At 42.7% G+C, this 14,275-nt stretch overlaps 1 protein-coding gene across 1 annotated transcript in view; it reads right to left on the bottom strand.

Moving 5' to 3' along the window:
• The window catches only part of JMY (junction mediating and regulatory protein, p53 cofactor), a 71,517-nt gene extending 62,367 nt beyond the window's left edge, over positions 1–9,150 (bottom strand). Inside the window, exon 1 of the mRNA XM_067315983.1 lies at positions 8,233–9,150. Coding sequence (XP_067172084.1) covers positions 8,233–9,141 — 909 coding nt within the window. The 5' untranslated portion in view covers positions 9,142–9,150. The remainder of the gene's footprint in view (positions 1–8,232) is intronic.
• Between the last annotated feature and the right edge of the window lie 5,125 nt (positions 9,151–14,275).

Genomic DNA, 14,275 nt, shown 5'->3' with positions numbered 1-14,275 from the left:
TTCCTTAAAAATTTTCAGTCTTCTAATAAAGATCAGTATAAATAATATGGTTAAAACTACAGTTGCCATTATCTTGATATGCCACTTTCCCAGATTACTGTCACGCTGAATACCAGTAGCAGCATAAAACTTCTGAATGCTCATTTTCTAACATAGTAAAATGCTTATGACAACAGAATATCTTATTTACAGGTTTTTATTACATAGTAAATTAACACCAACTTGTGACAAACCTTTAAAAATAAAATGAATTTCTTTGTAATTAGTTCTGCTCGTTTTCTGGGATAGAGAGAAGAAACAATGAATAACTTTTATATTACTGGCACTTGGCACTGGAATTACCCAAAATTGCAAAATATGTTCTAGGCACAGATTCCTCTACAGAGTTCAATATATGTTCATTTGTTTCTCTTACTTTTGTACAGGACACCCATACAGCATCACCCATAGTAGAATTATAGTATCACCAAATCTGAAGAGTTGATTCTTTTCTAGAGAAAATAAAGGACGAGGTGGATTGAGCCATGTTTAGAAGAAACCCTCGACAGCTAAAGCAACAGACTCAATACCTCACAACGCAAACTTATTCTACTGCCAAGAAGTATTTAACATAGCATTCTGAGTACCAGCTCAAATATATCCTTCCCTCGACTCAGCACTGGTGAGGCCACATGAGGAGTCCAGCTCTGTGCTCCCCCGTACAAGAAAGACATGGACCTGCTGGAGCGAGTCCAGTGAAGGGCTACAAAGAAGATTAAGGGACTGGAGCATCTCTCATATGAGAAAAGCCTGAGAGAGCTGGGACTGTTTAGCCTGGAGAAGAGAAGACTCGGAGGGAATTTCATCAATGTTTATAAATATCTGATGGGACAATGTAAAGATGATGCCAGACTCTTCTCAGTGGTGCCCAGTGACAAGAATCAACGGGCACAAATCAAAACACAGGAAATTCCACTTAATTGTAAGAAAACACTTTTTCACTGTGATGGTGGTTGAACACTGGAACAGATTACCCAGAGAGGTTATAGAGACTCCATCCTTGGAGAGATTCAAAACCCGACTGGACACAGTTCCTGGGCAACCTGCTCTAGGTGACCCTGGTTGAGGAGGGAGGTTAGACCAGACTGTCTCCAGAGGTCCCTGCCAACCTCTATTCTGCGTTTCTGTGGTATATCAAATAGTTAATCAAAATGTGTCTTAAGGATATCATAATTCTCCTTCTCTCTCTTGCTGCCCTATCTTCCCTCTCTCCCTACCACATTCCTTATTGTTAAGTTTCTGCCTCCTGAAAAAAAACAAAAGAACCCCATAGATGTATTTTTAGTTGGACAGAGTCCCTACTTTGACTGACGTTCTCTTGAAGAGCAGCAATTTCCTGGTGGACTATAACGGTATGATTCTACTAATATTAAAGAAAGGGATGATAAAAGCACATCCCAAAAGAGATCATGTGTCTACTTACAGAAAAATAATAGATCCAGCTTTTCAGAGGCTTCTGCAGCTCTGTGGTAGCAATATTACATATATAAAGAGCAATGTAAACCCCACTGATCATCTGTAAGCCTTTATTGAAAAAAGAAGTGTAAAAAAGATGTAATGATTAGAAATAATCTGCTTTCTTATGCTAAGCTGGCCTGTGTAACACTATCTCAGCCAGAAACTGAGGGGAAGAAAAAGTTATCAGATTTTGAAAGCAATGTTGAAAGACACTGATTTGATGGCCTAAGTCCTGTAGGACATTTAATACAGGAGGGAGAAAGAAAATAATGCTGGAAAAAGGGAGAAAAAAATATGCCAGAAGACAAAGTAAGGTAAACATGAAGAAAAAACAACCCAACAGCAGATCTAACCACTAGAAAATGAAGTGGGCTGTAAATTCCAAGCAGCATAATGGATAACAGTGTTTATTACATGGGTTATATGCACCTCTTCAAAATATTCTGGCACATAAAAACATTGCAACTACATATCAGCTAGAACAACTTTAACGGGAAATGGAGGAAGGTCTATCCCTATACCTTGGGAAATGAACAATTCACATTTTGAACTGAAATATGAAGTAACTTTATCTTATCATCAGAATATTCCCCCAACCACAAGACAAAAATTGTTCCTCAACCCCCGTTCAGACAGTTAAACAGAGCCTATTTTGTATTTTATTTCTATTTTTCTTCTCAGGTATTTGGATAGGGACAAGAACTATGAGACTGGCAAGCCAAATTCTTTAATTTCTAAAAATTAAGGTCAAGCTTACTGGGCTAAGGGTCATACTGAACAGTATTACTATATTTTTAAGGAATGTTACTATTATTTTTGATGTAAGACTTAAGTTGTGTCAGGTAAGCAAATTCTTCAAGCAGTTGTTCTTTTCTTTGTGTACATATCATTTACATTTCTGTGTGTCTTGAAGGAATGCACATTATTATAAGCATTCTACTCTTTTCAAATACAGTAGTGTACCGGATCATCTTCAGCTAGCCCTTGTCAAACTAACAAGTCATTAATAAAACAACACATGAAATCTATCCACATATGTATGCCATATGTGGCTTGCAGAAAGGGGGGGAAAACAAGAGAAAAATATTACATAAAATCTAGGAAAAGTATCCTACTGAGACTGGAAAAGAGACAATATAAAAAGACTGAGAAAAACAAAGGCAGTAGCCAAAACTCTAATTAGCCTACAACCACAAGTCTATAGATCTCTGAAGCAATTTGATACTACCCATAAAACAGAATTAAAAGCAAGAAGCAATAGAAAAAAATAAGCATTGGGTCAGGAAGATATCAAACGGAAGAAAGACAAATGATAAAAAAATTCCAACTAAAAGGTAAATAGTAATTTTGCATAGGACTTAGAACATTTTACTTCACAAGCTATGGAGAGAAGCAAACACTGTAGTAATGTGGTCTAATGTCCTTTAAATACTGAATCCTAGAAGCCATTTTAAAGTATGTATTTTAGAATGGTATGTTATCACATCTTAAGACTTTCGGCAACTTTATGTTCACCATATGATTAAGCTGTTGCACTATTTAATTATCCTTTCTGCTATAAGGGTCCAGGAATCTCAAATGATATAAAACCCCTTCTATCTTCATTCTATGTCTTCCAGTAGTATCACCTGCCATAACAGAATATATACAGACACATTTCAGAAATTCACTGAAACACTTTGAAAAGAAAAATATCAATGTGACTTTAACTTTTATTATTTCCAGAAGAGAAGGGGAAAAGCATCACTCCACATGTCATTCTGCTTATCTGAAAATGTAGCACAGTATCCTTACTGCTGGGTCTCATGCTTACAGAATGAGTCCAACCTCTACAGATACCGAGCCTTTAAAATTCTTATTAACTTAAGACTAGTTCAAAACAGCCAGAAATAATTGCTAGTGACTCCAACTGCAGATTATATAAATAAGAAGATGATGGCTGGCAAGGATAAATACCAAGAAAACATCTTCGGTTGGACAGCAACAGAAGTACTAGCCAGAGTATTATCATCATGTGGCTGTTTCCTAATAACTTGGAGACTACTTACCTATTCTACACAGCATACCCTACAGCCGCTAATAGATACTAACTTTTGGTTAGCACTAACTTATAGTACTGGTACAGTATTTAAACAGCCTATTTATGAAGTATTCAGGAGAGAATCAAAACAGTTTTACTGAAAACAAGTGTCACTACAGCTAATGAGCACATACAAACAGCTTTCAAGCAAAAATAAGTAGGATTTCCAGAACGTTCAGCATTAGTCTAATTCTGTTCTATTCACGTCAATAGAAAAAAATATCAACAGTACATCTTCTTTTAACCCCCTGTGTTTCCAAAGTCAAATTTGAACCAGTGTTCTGTTTTCTCACAAGATACCTTATGTATCTTCTAAATCCAACTACTGTAGTTAACATAAAGGATTCAGTTGTCTTTGCCTCTTGCACAGAAGGATATTTCACTGGTTTGGATGAAAATTTACTGACAGTGATTTCAACACCAAACTGTTCAGTAATCCAAAAGTAAGTAATACAAAACAATATAAAGAAGTATTCAATATTTCAATAATACAAAAAAAAAACAACAAAAAAATCCCTCTTTAAACTGCATTGCACCTAACAGTAGATCATCAAATAGAAACAGCTACCTTACCTCTGGAAAGGTCACATTATTCATATAGTGCCCTGCTACCTAACATATACACATTTATTTTAGTACTGAATGCACAGAAACAAGGAAATAAAGTTTTCCTAGTTACTGAGACAATCATGAATATTATTTTCATTAAATATTAGAAGAGGCTCAACAAAACAAAGACTAAACTGCGGCTATTACTTAGGTTTTTTTGATGAACACAGAAATACGTGACAACATCCTTTGAAACCAACAAATGTGAAAGTCTGTCAGTTACAAGTGGACCAACTCATTATGAATTTGTATGATTTGACAATCTTAGTTCATTCATTCACAACCAAGCTTCTCTACTAGAGATGTGCAAAGGTCATAAAAAAATGTGTATACACACCAAATAAGAAAGGGAAAAAAATGACAATACAGCTTTCTGACAAAAAAACCCTGTTTTCTTCTCATGTAACAATGAGTTGTTACCCATAACAAAATAAATAAAAGGTTTAAATGAAAACTTTTCTTAACTTTTCTAGCCCTTTGAATCAAAAGTAAAATGAAGCCTATCAACATCAAATTAAAGTCTCCAGGGCTTTTCTGGTGCCTAGTAAAATCTTCCAGTATACAGGGGAAAGAGTTTAAAAATATCAGTAGGTCCTCACTCCCAAGGCAGTCTTAAACTAGCCAAAGAAAACATGATGGGCTCAGAATGTCTTCAGAATTTAACCATGCACTAGAAGTGTTTCTCAACTTATTATTAAAGCAATTAAAAGAACACACACAGAACATGAAGAGATGCAAAATGATCTTTCAACAGTCTGCCTGCAGATACCAGAATTCAAAGATTTCCTGAACAACAATAAAAGGAAAGTAAGTCTCTAGTTTTGTAACTGGCATTCAAGATCCTATAGACTGTCATCTGCCAAACTTCAGACAACTGTGGTGCTTAAGAGCTATAGGGGACAGACACATTCATAGGTCTCATTAATTCAAAGATGCTGAAGAAGGCATATAAAAGTACAGATAGGCTTCCCATACCCACAACTTGCTATGCAGAAGCAAGTAAAAGGATAAGCATGCAATGGGCTACATTTGTTGGCATGATTAATTCACCAACCCCTCCTAATCATAGTTTGTATTATACAAACAACAACACTTCTTATGCAGTAAAATGGTGACCACATTCAACCTTTTCCCAATATAGCAATGACAAAGAGATACACCATCTTTGATGTTACTAGACAAAAATTTACAAGCGGGTACATTTATCCTACAGTAACTCCTTCCACATTGTAACAGCCAGGAAATTGGCAGTGACAGGAGTACAGAAAGGAGCTTTTTCTGCCTTCCAGAGGCAGAAGTTTAAAACATTGGTAATACTGGCCAAGAAGCTGGAATTCCAAATGAGGATTCAGTGGCATCCTCTCCATTAAAATAATAACATTTTTTATCTAGCCATTAACTGATTATTTGTCATGTTTACATTTGGGAGTTTAGTCCTCTAGTTAGGCATCTGATTAATTTTTTAAACAGGCATAAACTTAATGAACGAGGGCTCCAAACAAGTGTTTCTTAGTATTCAAAAACAAGGTAGAAAAATACTTCCTCCTGTAGATACAAGTTTTTACTTTAGCATAAATTAACTGTTCCTAAATTGTTTCAGAATTAATAGTTTTATATGAAAAAATAAAAAGATATGCTATTTGAAAAGGGCAAATTATGCAGAAGAAATTAATTCCAGGTCATGTAGTTCTTCTACAACTATTTTTTCTTCCTGATCTTGGATCTGTTTCTACTTGCAACATTTTTCTGGCTTATTAAAGGTTTATAATTGAAACAGATAAAAATGCCTATTACAAAGGGCAGCAATTATTAACTGCTGTGAAAATAAACTGGCTAGTGTCTAACTTATGAAACACAGCAGATGGCCAAGTAGGGGATGCTGAAACAATGTACGCAAAAGATTTTGCTGCTCACTTTTTTTCTCCATCCCAAAGAACATAATCAACAGACTCTGCAAGCATTTCACAAGTAATATTTTCATCGCACAGAGAAATCTGTCCTGGAAAAAGAGATATATTACACAATTATAAATGTCAGAAGCATATTTTAAAATGTTAAGCCCAAGTCTTCATGTTCTAAATTTGCTTTTTGGCCAAGTTTACATTCGTGAAGACCTTCTGTATTTGTTATACTCCTTGATATTTTTTCAGTTGCAAATTCTACACAGTCCCTTACCCCTCTCTCCCCAAAGTTCTAATAAGAGGTAAACTCATTTAAAATTGCAGGAACCCAACATTCCCAACAGCTACAGGCAGATTTCAAGTACAGATGGAAAAGTAAATAAAAAAAGAGATGAAATGTTGATTCTGTAGGTTTTTCTTGACATTCTGAAAAGCTATTATTTCAGAAATACCCAGCAATACCCATCAACCATTGCTTCATTTTCTTAGAATTACAATGACAAATGATACTACTATTTGCTCAAAAGAAAGACATCATGAATGAAGTAAACCACTAACAGGTAAGGAAAAGAGAAACCCGAGAGCCAAAAGGGAAAGAGCAGGTCACTCTGTTGGTTTCTTTTCTTAAACATGAACTACCTTTAATTAAAGAAGGATCAATTTACACAATAGACAGTGACAGAAGTACAGCTGTACTGACTTTAGGTACACTACTAGATTGGTTACCATAGGGAAGGAAGGTGGCACTGTGGTCAAATACACATATACGTGCTAACATTTTGTCTGCACCAAGTTCTGAATATTAATTGAGAGTAAGATGCTGTAGTTTCAAGATCTTGATGGATAAAACTTGCATAACCTACCAATAACTGATTTATTTTTTGCCCATGCTACTGGTGCTAGCAGAACTTGAGACTCTCCAGATAACAAACAGTTCTTGCAGAGCAATTCTGAATCAGCGGTTCTCAAAAAAACATGCACTTTTGAGTTTGATAATCATTCCCAAGACCATGTATTTAACAGGACTGTTCATACTCCATCAGGAAAAAAAAAGTTCACTACCACACATTTCTGAACACACAATAATGGTAGGATACATGTGAGCAGCTGGAGCAGCCAACCTTGATTTATATCCATACAACAGAATTTAGATGGTGTTTGCAAAATGAAAAAATCCATAACCCGATTCATACATATAGCTATGTCTAGACAGACCTTTGTACATTCTGGACCAAGGCTACACAAACAGAGAAACAAGTGTAAAATTCTCGTAATTACTGGGAAAATCTGGGTCCTCATGTACCTCAGTCCACAAAGAAGTGGAAAAAAATTTCACAGGCTGAGGCAGTGTTAGCAGAATCAACCTCCTCAACTACTTTTCTCTAAAAAGAATAAAGTAAGAGAAAGAGAGAGCTGGTATGACTTGAAACATCCAAGTCTTGTCAGATGCTGATTGACAATGGCAATACAGTTAGAACTTGCTAGGACCAGATAGCTTGCTTTTGTAAAATCCTAACTCCAAGGTAGCTTAATTGTAAAATCCCAGCTCCAAGAACTTACCAGCTCAACGTAAGTGTAGCTATTGCAATTCCACTGGAAACGTCTCACTTGAAATACTAGATTCAGCACCCAGAGCCTGTAGGAACCCAAAAATTTTTGGATTCTGAAGCCTAAACTGTACTGTCAAACACTACGTTGTTGCTCCCATTAAACAGAAAAATCCAGACTCCAACACATCATGGTGCAAAGCAAATGCAATGACAAAAGCCTGAGAGTAAGACCCTGCCAAATCCATCACGTTCTTGCTCACAAACCTCTAAATTCTACTGCACAGAATGAAGTGCTGAGCCACACTTGGACAGCCAGGGAAATCTGCACCTTCTTAAACCTGACACTAGAGATCTTGGAAAGGGTTAAGACTCATTTTCTTACTTAGATTCTTAAAGTTTTATCTTTAAGCTAGACGGCTTTCTCTTCCTGTACCTTTTTCTTTTTTTCTTTTTTTTTTTTTTTTGCTGTCCCATGGATTGATCAATTCTGCAAAGGGAGAGGGCAGCAGCAGAAGAGAACAACTAAATAAGACGGCACAGGGTAAAAAACAGGTAACATCAAGGTGGAGGGACATGGACCATGTGGCAGCCTCACCTCCTGGATTCGCTTGCGGGCCCGCTGCAGCACCTCCTCGTATCCCTTTTGTCGCAGCTCACTCAGGCTCTCGTAATACTCTTCAGGGTCGTCAGTCTCGGTGAAAAGCACCTGCGAAAGGATCTTCCAGCCGCAGGTATCCAAGCTGTGGACCAAGTAAACTTGTAGTTTGTAGCAAAGAGCGTCCATCTCCTGCTCGGAGAGCTCCGGGGCTCCGAACAGCACCGTCCACATGCCCGAGGGCTCCTCGGGGAAGGCGGGCAGGTAGGGCTCCAGCTCCGAGTTCACCGAGCACAGCTGCTGGTGCACAGCCCGCAAGTCTTGGAAGGAGAAGAGGCCGGCCCAGCTGCACTCCTCCCCCGCGGGCTCCACGTCGGGAGCGGCCGGCTCGGCCGCCGGCAGCGGGGAGCACGGCAGCGACAGCGAGGCGGCCGCCGCCTCCTCCCTCCCCAGCTCCAGCACCTCTATGTCCTCGGCGGCACCTGCCGCCTCCGGGCCCCGCGGCGGCCTCCGCGCCGGGCTGCTCTTGGCGCGCAGCGGGCTCCTCGGCAGCGCCTCGGCCGCCGCGCCCCGCTCGGGGCCCCGCGGCGCCGCGTCGGCGCGGGGCTGCGAGGAGCTGCGCGGCAGGCCGGCCTCCGCGCCCCAGGCCGCGCTCCTGCGCGCCGTGGGGCTCCCGGCCTTGGGGGCGGCTCGCGGCTCGGCGGCCGCGGGGCCGCCGCGGCGCAGCTCGCGGGAGCCGCTGCGCTGGCGCTGCGCCGTGCGGTTGTGGCAGGTGATGGCGAACTTGCCCTCGATCTCGTTCCAGGCCACGATGAAGACGAACTTGTGCTTCTCCCGCTCCTGGAAGGCGTGAGGCCTCACGGCCACCCAGTCCGCCTCCAGCGTCTCCTCCAGCGCGAAGGCGGACATGGTGCTGCGCGGCCCCCCCGCCCCTACTCCGCCCCTGCTCCCGCTCCCGTCCCGTCAGTCGCCCCCGCCCGCCGCGCCGCGCCGCGCGCCGGCCGGCAACTGCTCCCCACGGCCCCGCGCGCCGCGGCCTCACCGCCCACCATCAGCCATCTTAGCGGAGCTGGGACGGGGAGGATGCGCGGGAGCCCGACTGGAGCCGCGGGGGTGGGGGAAGGAGGGAGGGGGGGAAGGAGGGCAGAGAGGAATCACCTCCCCTCCGCTTGGGGCCCGCCGCGCGCGCTGCCGTGGAGTGCTGCCGCCGCCGCCGCCTCTGGTCATCAACCTGCCGCCGCCGCGGACAATGCCCCGCTCGGCCCGCGCAGGTACTTCACGCGGGTCACGTGGGGCAGGATCTGTTTACAAGCGGCGGTGGCGCTGCGGCAACCCACCGCCGGCCCCGCCCCGCGGCCTCCCGAAGCCCCGCCCCGCGGGGCGCCTTTCCCATTGGCTGTCCCGTGGTTTCTGAGGTCCCACTTCCCTCCCTCCGGCCGACGGCAATGGGCGCAACCTCTAGCCCCGCCCCCCCCGCCTGCCACAAGAGGGGCCTCTCGCCTGGCCGCCTGTTCTCTCTCCCATGGTAGGCGGGGGCGGCGGTGCCCCGCCCCTTCCCTGGTACGTACAATGCAGCCGTTCAGCGGCCCTGCGCTGGGGATGCTGGGAGGGACACGTGCCGCCCGCAGCCGTTGGGGGGGGGGCTGGAGGGGGAGGTGGCAGGTGCGGGCGGGGCGGCCCCGCGGGAGCCCCGTGATGTCCCCTGGTGCCGGCTGAGCTGCGGTCGCCCGGGGGAAGGGGGCCGTTGAGGGCGAGATCCGCCCGCCCCCTCTGTCACGCCTCGGCCCTGGTTCCCGGGGCAGGGGGGAGGCAGCGGCCTCCTGCCGTCGCTGAGGCTGCCCTGACTTCGCCTGCCCGGGCTCCGTCCCGTCCCTGCCAGCCCGCGGCCCCGAGGGGCCCGTTGTCCCCGGTAGCCGCTGCACATCCCTGCCGCCCGCCCGCAGCTGCCCCTGCTTTCGGGGGTCTCTGCCTCGGCGCGGGAGCTCGCGGCGCATTGTTGGCGGGGGGCAAGTGGGGGCCGCGAAGGCAGCAACCTCTCTCACAGGAAGGCTGTGTCTGCAGAGGAGGTCTCTGCTGTTCCTATTCCCCGGCGCGGTTTTCTGCACGGTTAGAGGAGAGGATGCGGCGCTTCAGCAGCTCGTTTTAGCTTGTCTGCATTACTTCGTTCTGACTAGAGACTGAACCCGTGTATTTCAAAGGTCCTTTACTGAGAGCGCGGGATGGCGCTCCACGCAGCGCTTGCTGTTGGGCTGCGAAAGAGCGAGTGCAGCACCTGCAGTGAGAGCTGGGGGCAGCTCCGAAATAGGTGTCTTGGGCAATTTCGGACTTCTGTAACTGCAGTTAACTGATTGCGCTGAGACACAGCGCTTGTATGCTCCTTTTGGCCTGTCCTACTTAAGAATTGGCAGTGCCTTCAGTGCTCTGAGGCTTCCAAGTACGTTGCAGAGCACATAGGTTACAGTAAGCCAGCGTGGACAACTCTCATAAGCATGCCTGAAAGGAATGATTAATCACCTGCAATTCTAAGGCCAACAGTCAGGTTTTTGGTGCCCTTTGGGATATTCCATTTCACTTCCTGTATAAATGAGAAAGGAAATCATTTAATACAGAGGTCCCACAATACTTACGTCAAAAGTAAGTTCAGTAGACAATATTCATTGCCCCATCAGTGATATTGTTGCCATCTTTTGAAGTAGCAGAAGCACTGGGGGAATAAAACGTTCTCAGTTGAGTTTGCCAGAGAAGCTGAGTCATAGTTACTCCTTTTTTCTAAGGTTACTGCATTGACTAGCATCCTGTTCATGAAGGTTAAATATGTGAGAAGAGCCTCTGACAATCCAAACGTTCTCCAGTCATTAACTTCCTATATCCAGGGGAATCATGGTTATGTCTTGAATATCCAGAGTCATAGCTGTTGGAAAAAGGACAAGCCTGAGGAAGGACCAGATCTGGGTGCTAAAGCTGAGGGTGATATATGCTTTACATCAGGAGAAATAGCATTCTTTTCTGTTACTGTAAACTCAAGCATCAGATCAACACACATCTGAAATGACTTGGAAGATTTGATTATACCCCATCTAGAAGTAGCCAAGCAAGAATATCTTGGTGGAGGGACTGTAGTCTATTTCTGTTATTTATTTAAAAATAAATTTTCAATGGATAAGTGTAAGTAGCAGTCCAATTTTGTCTTTAATAATGCATGAAAGAAAAAAATTAAAAAATGAAGACAAGCCACAGTATATATCCAGGCTTAAGACAGTTGAACATGGATTCAGAATCTCTCATCAGCCAAAAAATCAGAGTCCTTGTATTCCAGACAAGTTACTGTGGAGGCCAAGGTCTCTGAAGCAGTGTTAGTCTGGTTGTTCTCGGATAGTGGAGGGTTAAGCTGCTGTAATTTAAAGCAGATTTTAGGTAAATGTAACATTTGGGAACTGGCTGAGAACTAGTCTGAAAATTGCACAGCTACAAACAAGTTTCTGATAGGCCTCTCTTTTCATGCAGCAGAGAGGCTTGGCTATCAGCTCTTGAACTGTTGTATTTTGCCAAAATTGTACCCTCACAGGAAAAAGTTGCAAGGAAATAGCAATTATTCAAAATTACATTATCTTGGAACACTGAGTAGCCTTCACAGTGACTTCCATGTTGTGAGAAATGCATAACTCAACAACATTCATAAAAATGTAAAGGGCAAGCTTTTCAGATTTAGGTGAATTATTCTTAAGGGTGATTACATATTTTTACCTTAGAACAGAACAGCAAGAAATTAAAATAACATTCTTAAAGGCTAGTAATTGCCTTTTGAACAGGACTTGTGGTGGAATATATCTTCACCATCACAAAGCAGGAGTGGGTTAAGGAGTTCCCAATCAGCCTGGCTTGTGGTTGATTCCCACACTTCTAAAAAGTTGTAAAGTTTGTGGGAACTGAAGCCATTAGTGGGGAATGTCCCTCTCTTAAGAGAGCCTGAACATCCTGGAGATAAGTGAGCTGCTGGAATGCTGCTGCCTGGGACATGACACTTATGTGCATGTGGATCCCATCACTAACCTGGAAACTGTACATGTGAGAGGCCTAGTTAACCTTATGAAAAGGGCTATTGAAGTAGCAGTTACTCAGCTGACAAGCTGGATTATTATGTTTCAAAGAACAAAAGCTTTTTGAGAGACAAAAGTGTTCTATCCCTAGTGAGCTGAAACCCAAGGTTAGAAATTTAATTGATTTTTTTTTTTTTTTTAAGGAAAAAAAAAATGTGCGAAGCCCAGAACTTTCAAGGCAGGGAGTACTTTGAGTCATTGCTGACACTGGGCAGTTTCCAGCAGTAATATTTAATATGATCTTGAGTTAGCAAGCCAGTGAAGGGTAGGTTTGCAAACTCCCATGAGTACCTCTGTGCTTTTTCTGCCTTGCAGTATCACTTTCCTCAGCCTATACCTGCTGGTTCTCAGACACGATCTCAGTTCACATTGGTGATGGGAAAACAAGGCAACTACAAGACCCAAGTTCAGCACAGAAGGAGACGTAGTCAAAGATTCTCAGCTGAATTAATTGTAGTCTGCCCAGGCAGATCCAGATCCGTAGGTAATAGATGCAGAATAGGGCTGGTGACAGGATGAAACACTATGGAACTGCACATACGTACCAGCACATGTTTAGGGTAGATGAGCTATTGCCTGTGATCAAAGGTTGGGTCCTCTCTCGATTGAATCACCTCAACCACTGCAAAGTGATCTCACCCAATGATGTCTAAATTGTCCTCTGCATGCTGATGCTGTGAACAAGAGCAGAAACACTCCTTTAAATGTTTATACAAACATTCCAGCACCTAGTTTGTGACTCCTACAGAATACTTCGGGCTGAACTGAAATTACACCCTTAATCTGAATGTTTAAACACCGTGGATAAACTAGTTTTAGTACAAAGCATTTCTGAGAAAGCCACGTGTCATCCGAGAAGCCTGATTTAGAGTTTAAGCAATTCCAAACTACTGCTGTTGTAACATGATTTTTGTTCAAATGCAAGACTGTTGTATTCTCAGTTAACCAGCTGCAGAGTTTCTTACAGTAGTTGAGATGGAGGGGGAGGGTATTTCATACCATGCTTCAAAATACTGTGGCATTGTGAGTATTTTTTAGGTGCCTGTTCTGAAATTGCTAGTAAGTACTGTGCTAACAGAGCTATGCTGGATAAGCATTTTTAATAGGGTTCTGTTGCCAGTGTGATTCAAATTTTAATGTGGGCAAGCCAAATAGCAATGTCCGTTTGTTGTTAATGGGAGTCTCTTTCTGGCAAAAGTTTGAGAGTGTTTCTTAGAGTATGTCTATGTGAAGTGAGGCAAGAAGCTGATTGCATGAAAGCACTGTTGACTTTGTGATGGCTTAGTATCACTCTTTCAGTCAAGCATCCACCCAAAAGTATACTTTCTAGCAATGGTTGGATCTGCACTTTGGAATGCTTTGAATGTCTACCTTTAATTCTTTTGATGTAAGAAGAGATTTGGAGTAGTTCCCAAGCACAAGGAGTTGCACTGTATAGTAGAACCAGGATAACTGCAATGCATTTGATAGCCCATCCAGTCTAAGGAGGAAAACTGTATACATTGCATACATGCTGGCTCTGAACTGAAGAATTTTCTGCAACCAAATATTATTACGGTTGTAGAACATGTGGAATTATTACTGTGTGGTAAGCTTTACAAATGTGTGATAAGCTAAACGAGTATTATAATCTCTCACTTACTGCTGAGAGGATCCAGTATTTTAAATACAAATTAAACTTTCCTTCAGACAAATCATTCATAAAAGTCATTCTTCTACCTTTTAACTAAAGAAGTACTCTAACAAAGTTAGTTTTTCTGTTTAAGTGAAAGGCAGACTGAATTCAATGAAGAAAAAATTATATTGGTAATACTCAAGAATCCCCTTGTGAAAGCTCAGAAGATATGAAAATGAAGTTTCCAATTTGAACATGTCATCACAGGGGAAAAAGTTCTAAGTTTAACTAATAAAAGTAAGAATTTTACTAAATTATATAACAGTAATCA

Source organism: Apteryx mantelli, chromosome Z, assembly GCF_036417845.1.
Source record: "Apteryx mantelli isolate bAptMan1 chromosome Z, bAptMan1.hap1, whole genome shotgun sequence".
NCBI lineage: Eukaryota > Metazoa > Chordata > Aves > Apterygiformes > Apterygidae > Apteryx > Apteryx mantelli.
Note: the sequence above shows the minus strand (reverse complement) of the source record. Positions and strands in the feature narration are given on the sequence as shown.